This window comes from Phaseolus vulgaris, chromosome 4 (assembly GCF_000499845.2).
Source record: "Phaseolus vulgaris cultivar G19833 chromosome 4, P. vulgaris v2.0, whole genome shotgun sequence".
NCBI classification, from domain to species: Eukaryota; Viridiplantae; Streptophyta; class Magnoliopsida; order Fabales; family Fabaceae; genus Phaseolus; species Phaseolus vulgaris.
Genome location: NC_023756.2, coordinates 32,117,631 through 32,126,612, shown reverse-complemented (window position 1 = coordinate 32,126,612; position 8,982 = coordinate 32,117,631). Strand labels below are relative to the sequence as shown.

The 8,982-nt window shown below is 35.5% G+C and overlaps 1 protein-coding gene and 1 long non-coding RNA gene across 2 annotated transcripts; one reads left to right on the top strand and one right to left on the bottom strand.

Moving 5' to 3' along the window:
• Positions 1-2,267: 2,267 nt before the first annotated feature.
• LOC137838665 (uncharacterized) lies at positions 2,268-4,491 on the bottom strand. Its single transcript, XM_068647898.1, has 2 exons — positions 2,891-4,491; positions 2,268-2,436 (listed from the first exon to the last, which is right to left on the bottom strand). Exons 1-2 carry the CDS (start codon positions 4,489-4,491, stop codon positions 2,268-2,270), a joined length of 1,770 nt encoding a protein of 589 aa, XP_068503999.1.
• Positions 4,492-7,611: 3,120 nt separating this feature from the next.
• LOC137836475 (uncharacterized) lies at positions 7,612-8,738 on the top strand. Its single transcript, XR_011085297.1, has 3 exons — positions 7,612-7,685; positions 7,795-7,862; positions 8,654-8,738. It is a non-coding gene; the product is annotated as an uncharacterized lncRNA (long non-coding RNA).
• Positions 8,739-8,982: the final 244 nt, after the last annotated feature.

Below are 8,982 nucleotides of genomic sequence, written 5' to 3'. Positions count from 1 at the left end.
TGAGTGCTGAAATAGGTTTTTTCAGCAAGAGTACCTAAGTTCTTGTAGGTTTCAAGAACAGTGGGAAGTGTACTTGATTGTACTGTGTGTTAGTGAATTCCACCTGTTGTTGGTGAAGACTGGATGTAGCTCAGGTTGAGTGAACCAGTATAATTGCTTGTGTTCATTCTCTCTCTCTCTGCAATTTCGTTTCTGCATAATTGATAAAACAGCAAAGAAATAAATCTGTTCAATTGAAAATAAATCTGTTCTTTCTGGGCACTGTGCATACTGTTCTTGATTTCTGAAAAAGGTGTTTGAATCTGATAAGAACGTATACAATCTGCTAAAAACCATTTGAACAGACTGACTGTGATAGGCTGCTTAAGAAACTGTCAATGCTATTAATTGAACCTTAAACAAATTGCTTAAAGTTAAAGCTTGCTGTTCTGGGATTCATTGTTCTTGGTTTCTGAAAAACTGTTTGGTTTCAATAAGAACACTGATAATCTGTTAAAGGCTAATAAAACAGGTTGTGTGTAATAGATTGTCTCACTAATTGTCAAGCCCTTAACTGGACCTAAATCACACGAATTGGAATTAAGGTTTGCTGTTTTTTTGTGTTACACTGCTTTTCAATCTGATATCTGTGTGTGTGCATCTGGAAATTTTATCTGCATAATCTTGAGATTAACCTTGCTGAATTAAAAGCTTTTCAAACAAAAACAGTGCTGAAATAAATCTGTTCATTTTCACATAAATCGATTTATTTTCTATAAAACTGTGTTAAACACTGTTTCTGCGAGAAAGTTTTAAAAGGTCAATTCACCCCCCCTCTTGAACTTTGGCACTATTAAACCCAACAATTGAGAGTATCATGTTCTGTTGCTCTAGTCTTCTTGATGGACATTTTCTTCATCTTCAGGTATTCTTGATATAATAACATTAATACAAGTCAAAATAGAAATTCAATAAATCATAATATAATGCATGTATAAACAATAATGTATAAGTAATAAGGATGATAATTTAAACAAAAATAATATACAAGTGTTCAATTAAAAATAGGACCTTGTTAACGATATACTCCCTTCTCATTGACAAATAAACTTTCAAAATTGTTTTGTAAAAATGCTTCACATTCATGAAAAGTGACATCATTATCTTCTCCCATGTCATATAAGTCTCGTGGCTTTAGATACACAGGAGTGCTCCAATCTTTAGCTAATTCATCCACTACATAATAAACCATTTGTGCTTCTTTAGGTTGGATGTATGGTTCATCATCATCATTATCACCAATGTGTATCAAACGTGTAAAGTTTACTAATGTAAATCCAAGATCATCTGTCACAATCCCTCTTGAAGTAGTTGTATTAGCCCACATACATTTGAACAAAGTAACAAAAAATCGACCATTATAGTTTATCTCAATTATGTCTACCAATTTTCCATAATAAGGCACACCCCCAAATTGCATTTGATTGTCGATGCTACTTGCATAACTCCTTGTCCCAAAAGTACCAAATATCCCACTGTTTTGTGTTTTAAGTCCTTCATCTCTCTCCAATGTACGGAAATTGAAGCCATTTACATTGTAAGCATTGTAACGTTTTGCACAATCAATTGGCCCCATAGCTAAGAACTTTAAATCATCTGAGTGAGGTCCATTCAACTCATTTCTTATCTAAAAAAGAGGAAAATATGATCAAAACAATTCTATATATTCAATATAATCAAAAGTCAACAATATAAATTATACATACACGACGAGAAAACCATTCTGCAAATTCTCTATGAACCCTCTTATCTATCACAGAGGATGACCGTGTACGACTTCTTAATTGTCTTCGTATAATATCTCTAGATTCTCTAAATTAAATAAATAATAATTACATGGTTAGTGTTCAATTGCAGATGAATCATAATAAGTTATAAAGTCAAAGTACTTACTGAAGGAAAGGGTCAACTTGGTCACAACTAGTCAATATATGACGATGTGCTTGTAACTTTTCCTTTGCTGATAAAGAGAAGTAAGTAAAAGACCCAATTGGTTTTCCAACAGGTGGAAACAAAGTTCTTGCACTAGATGACATAGTGTCTGGTTCATCATTAACACGCCTTATTTGATTAAATACAGTCTCAATTTCATTTAAATATCTTGGACAAAAGGTTAAAGACTCTTCAGCCATGTAGCCTTCCGCTATTGAGCCTTCTGGTTGTGCCTTGTTACGCACATAAGATTTCAACTTTCCTAAATATCTCTCAATGGGATACATCCATCTATACTAGACAGGTCCTCCAAGCTTGGCATCTTCCACCAAATGCACAATCAAATGAACCATGACTGTAAAAAATGCAGGAGGAAATAATATCTCCATGTGACATAATGTGAGAACAACTCTATTTTGCAGTTGGTTAAGTTCATCCACTTTTAAAACTTTACTGCATAAGTTTCTAAAAAATGAACACAAATCAATCAAAACATAGCACACTTCCTTAGGGAGTGTCTTTCTCATTGCTAAAGGTAGAAGTTGCTCCATCAAAACATGTGAATCATGACTTTTCAATCCTCCAAGCTTACATTGTTTGACATCAACACATCTACTAATGTTACTTGAGTAGCCATCTGGAATAGTGATGTTCTTTAGTGTTGTCATAAATGAATGCTTATTTTCTTTTGTCAATGTATATATAGTAGGAAGATATTTATTATTTTCATCAGGCCAAAGATCAGGTCTAACACCCCAATCTTTTAAGTCCTTTCGTGCCTTTAGGTTATCTTTTTATTTTTTTCCTTGGTTCAATAATGTATACACCACATTATCACATACATTTTTTTCAATGTGCATAACATCTAGATTATGGTGCAATAAATTGTTTACCCAATAAGGAAGTTCAAAAAATATACTTTTTTTTTCGCCATTGTAGAGGGCCATCAATAGCTTGGTGATCTCTGCGTTGTCTTTTCCCCAGTTCCTCAACTTCTGGTTCTTTCCCAAATATGATATTGACATTCTCAACTTGTCTTAAGACATCTGTTCCTGATATTGTCAAAGGAGGATTTCTATTTTCCACACTTCCATCAAAATGAATGCGGGCTAATCTAAATTTGTGTCTTGCATTTAACCAACGTCGATGATTCATGAAACAAAATTCACCCTGAATCTTCTTAGGAGTAGTGTCAAAATTACACCTAGGGCAAGCCAACCCAATATGTGTATTCCACCCAAATAAGGTTTCAAGACCAGGAAAATCACTAATGGTCCACAATATAGCTGCATGCATATTAAACACTTCATTGCTATATGAATCAAAAGTTTTAAGTCCATTGTTCCATAGCTCTTTTAATTCTTCAATTAATGGCCTTAAATATACATCAATATCATTTCCTGGTGCTCTTTTACCGGGAATGATCATGGAAAGAATGAATGAACTTTGCTTCATACACATCCAAGGAGGAAGATTGTAGGGTATGAGTACAATAGGATTGAATCCATCAGCAACCAAACCAAGTCTAACATTTCGAGCATCTGAAGCAAATTGAGGATTCATTAGATAAAAGTTCTTCCATGCTTCAGAATCCCTCGGATGCCTTAGTATGCCTTCATTTGTACTTCCTGATGCATGCCATTGCATATGCTCGGCTATTTTAGAAGACATAAACATTCGTTGTAAGCGTGGCTTCAATGGAAAATATCTTAAAACTTTAGCAGGAACTTTCTTTTGCTTTTTCATAGTACCATCAATAGTCTTGTTCTTCTTTCTTCTTTTCCATCTAGATTCATTACATTTCTTACAAACTTCTTTGTCTTTGTCTTCTCCATAGTACAACATGCAATCATTTGGGCAAGCATCAATTTTGGTGTAATGAAGGCCAAGCTTATTAATGATTTTCTTAGCTTCATAGAAGGAACATGGAATTTTAGCATAATCAAAGACATCTGCTAACAACTCCAATATCATTGACATTGCCTTGTCAGTCATTCTACATAGACATTTGTTGTGGTACAATTTGAGCAAGAAAGAAATTTTAGAATACTTGCCACATCCTTCATACAAACTTTGTTGCCCATCATGCATAAACTTCAGATACTCAGCAATTTCATCAAGCATCATTTCGCTTGATCTAGGATGCATATCCTCATCATCCTCCACGTTATCATCATAGAAAAAATTTCTGAATGCGTCATTAACCATGACACGTATGGGATCATTACCAGAAACTTTATGCTCATTTGATTGGAAAACTAGAGGTGTTTCGGTCGTATTTTGTACAAAACTTGTCTCGCCATGTAGAAGCCAGAATGTATAACCTTTTGGAAAAGGATGAAGAATCAAGTGCTCATGTGTTGCTTCTCGAGTTTGCCATTTTTTAAGATTGCATTTCGGACATGGGCAAATTATCTTACCCTCAACGCTCTTATTAGCAAATGCAAAGTCCAAAAATTTATTCAATCCATCCATGTACTGACATGTATTTCGAGGCATGTTAATCCAAGACTTATCCATATCTAAATGGAATTGTTTGATAAAAATAAAGCAAACCTAGCATGAAAGTTTTAAAAAAAAACATGTGTCAACAAAAGTATTAGAATGCGTAAAAGAACAGAAGTGAAATAAGTGTATAAAGTGAAATACAGCAAGAGTGAATAAGATAGAGTAATTAATCACTATACTTTTCAGATACATTAAGAAAATAACAAAATAAAAAATATGACTTCATTATAATGTTAGTCCGACCACAACTATTGAATTCATTATTTTCATAATGAATTCAAATAATATGACTTCAAATGATATCTACAGTAGTTTTCTGAATAACATATGACTTCAAATAATATCTACAGTAGTTTTTTGAATAATATATGACTTCAAATAATATCTTTTATGTTACAATTATATTATATTCATGCAAATTTAGTTGATGTACTAATTCGTATCCTTTCGTTATTCACTTAATTTGGTTTATCGGTCTTTCTCTGTCTCTTCATTCCTTACCCCAAAATCCATCTTTTTGGAATTGCTGCACACCAATACAAATGAATAAAAACTGGGTGCTCTGTTCCATGGCCCATGATGGTAATCATCCCCCCAAGCTAACTTTTGAGATTAAGTTTAACTCAGTCTATTTATAATATGATATTTTAATGTGTAGTCCTTATCTTGGGTCACCCATAGATGTTTACTCCTGGAAATTTCTCACTCAAGTGCATCCTTGGGCACAAGGAGGAAGTCTGTTATAAAGTCTCACATTAATCTGGCCAAATTGTAAGACTCGAAAAATTGAAAGACTGATGCCCATTTTTAATATAGCATCAAGACCCTATCTAGTCCTAATGTTGGATCACTAGCATAGTCTTACAAATTTCATGTCCATTTTCTATGTTATAAGGATTGGTTTGTTGTAATAGCTTTCCGTTACCAGAATTAAAACTGAGTAACATTTTAAAAATTAAATAATGGTAAAAGGGTTTAATAGAAAGAGATAACGTTTAGAGAGAGAACAATAAGAAATTTCAGTAAGAACAGTAAGATATTACTTTATCCATAAATAAACAACAACACAAGTATCTTCTGGAAATTCGAGAGATCAGTTTCAGAATGAGAGGACAAGTAAGAATAGAGTATTAAACAAAGCAGGAACCTTGAGCCTTTGTTTACTGTCCTTGTCCCAGAAATTAAAAGCACCGTCAGATCCGGCAGTAGCAAAAGTGTGATGCACCTGAAAGCCAAGACATAAAATCAGATCTTACATGAAGGCTATCATTGATGCAAAAATCTTGGGATCTTAAAACAGTCACAGAGATTATCTTCGCTATCATTTATTTGACGTCATCTTCATAGGAACATTTGCCATCCAATTTTGCTTGTTTGTGGGAAATTTGAGATTTTATCTTTCATTTTGCAATATACCATAAAGCAGTTCCAAATGGGGGGTGGTAAGATCAATTCAAGTGAATACAATGATACAACTGCAACCAAAATCTTTGTTGGAGGCTGATCCTGCCTGTTGACCAGAACGCTGGAAACTGCCTCGTCAAAGGATCGACGTGTGCACCGCTTCAAACCTCCGTCCTTCTTCAAGATCCACCTCAAGAACCTGCAAAAGAACAGAGCGGCGCCGCTGCGGCCGATCGCACTCCAACGCCCAAGTCAGTGACCGAACCACCAAATACTAAGAGCAAGAACACTCAAGAAATCTCAAGGAACCGTGCAAATTCTCTCTCATAGTAAGCTCTCTAACTCGCAAGCGTAAAGAGTGTAATCTGAACGTGCGTACCTCAGAAAGTTCGTTGAGAACTCTTATATACCTGGTCACTTTCTCTCTCCTGGCAGTTACAGACCTGGACACGTGGCTCGCATCCTGTCGTACACGTGCCACCATCTGGAGCCTCCTTGACTTGGGCGCTGCTTCTGACTCTCTTTTTGGCTAAGTTACTTATGCATGGTACTGCCCAGTGCATAGCTAACTTGGGAGCGCGAGCTCTACTGGAATTGGCGAGTTAGGGTGCTCTCGTACACCTTCCCTGTGGTCTCGCCGGCCGCCTTCATAATCTGCACCACCTTCATCTTCGGCGATGTGCTTGCTCTGGCGATCTCCAATCACTTGGTCGCCTGAGTTTACCATCTGGCGACTTCATCTTCAACTGGGCGATCGCCTGGTATGCTGGAGATCGGAGCACGCCAACTTAATAACTGGCGACTACACGAACCCCCCGACTTCCTTTCCTTCTGTAAGCCTAGCGCCTTGTCAACACTCCTACACTGTAGCTTGATGCCACGTCATCACTTCCGACTACCAGGGCGGTACAGAGGCTTAGCTTGGGAGACTCAAAGGGACACAGTGAGAAGGTATTTTGAGCAGTTTGGAGAGATCTTAGAGGTTGTTGTTATCACAGATAAGAACACTGGAAGATCCAAGGGTTATGGTTTTGTAAGCTCATTTTCCCTGTTTTGATTCTCACGTCTCTTTGTTTCTCCATTTCAATTTCTATATGATCTTAAACAATGATTTTTTTTTTCATCCTAGATCACATTTAAGGATCCAGAGGCAACAAAGCAAGCATGTAAAAATCCCTATCCAATAATTGATGGAAGGAAAACAAATTGCAATATTGCATCTATTGGAGCAAACAAGAATTGCAGGCAGGCTCCACAACATGGTCTCAGTCTGTCCACTTTCCTTTATCTCAGAAATTGCAATCTTTACTGTTTTCTTATGAATTAAATGTCAAACATGACAAGTTGTTTATGTTAAAAAGTAAAAGAAGAATTAAGAAATAGCTTCACATGGTGGGTGCAGGTCGGTTTGGAGCAGCACCTGGTTTGTTGCCTTCACCTGTTTATCATGATCCTTCCTCTACATATCTCCATCAAAACAATGTGCAATACACATTTCCTGATCCAACTTTTGGGTAGAACTTTTAGTCATTTTGAATCTCTATTTTTCTCTCTTATTTTTACATTCTTTTTTATTTTGCTTCTTTGCAGTTTTACCAGATATATTCAACATTCACATACCCCATGGTAGGTGTTTGAGCAAATAATGTTTCACAAATATAACTCATACCAATAATTATTTCTGAATGATTGATTATGCACATGTAACTTTGTCTGCACAATCTTGTAGAACTGTTATGGGATACTTTGAGGGCAACATTTCTCAACTTACTACCCCTACATTAGGCCATCTAAACCTATAGGTTTGGTCCATAACACTTACCCTTTTTCTGCTCAGTATGCACACATTGGCCAAGCTCAAGGTTTTGGAGTCCATTATCCCCGAATGATGTAGTCTCCTATTATTCCTAGGCACTATGGCTCACCTGGTATCCTTAGATTTCCTTCTTCAATGGAAATGCCAACAACTATGAGTGCAGGTAAAAAAAAATATACTTTATTGATATTGTCTCTTCAATTGTCAAATTTCAACAAGATTGCATTAAAAGGAAGAATCATGTAACAATTACAACAACAAAAAGAGAGGCACTAAGAACATGTGCAGATGCTTCACAAACCACTGAAATATCTTTTGAACAAGATTCTTCAGCTGAATCTTCAAATAAATAATCAAATGATGTCTTGAAAGCATAAATACAGAAGAGTCAAATATTGCAAGCTATGTACCAAGAGGAGTAATCCAATACCTAAAAAGGAAAGGGTTCATTCAAGGAATGAATAAATGATGTACATTACATTAAGTTTGTCCACTAATTGACCTAACTAATCCTTAATTCATGATCTAAATACTGAAACTTGTACTCTTCCTACTAGACTAATCTTCTAAATATCAATGTCTCAGTGTAAGTAGCATCCAACAATAAGACCTTGTTTATATGAAATGGTAAACGAGTTCATAAGATGACTTTAATATCTTTAAAAATTGGATTGATCAATCATTTTGAAGGAACAGAATTGAATTATCCATCAGTTTAACAAGAAGTGAATGAATGTTAATCAGTGAAAAGTAATTTGATTGTCTTAAATTACCACTTAATGGTCATATATTATGACTCCAGTGAATTACTACAATCAATTTCCTCTAACTCAGAACAATAATTTTCCTCTGTATGTCTTCCTATCCATCTATATTACTGATTGTGCAGTCATTATATATTCTCCTTCTTAACAACTTATGCTGTATCATTTTTCTACATTGTTGTGTTGTAAGATACATGATCTTGGTCAACACAACCAGTAAAACACAAACAATCAGCAGCAGTCATCCCAGTATCCAGGCTTTTTTCAGCAAAACTTTCAGCAAAACTCTGTGAGTTTAAGCTTCTTTAAAAACTTGTTTCAATACTGTAATGTAGATGGTCTAAATGAACTATCTTTTATATACCAAGTTGATATCATTATTGTTGTCTATGATAACTCATAAGCAGGTGGAGACTCTAGCAGTAGGGAATGAGGCACCAAATAGCCATTTCATGACTAACCAAATATCTCCAGTGTTTGCTCACAACAATCATGCTATGAACCCTCACAGTGCCTGGA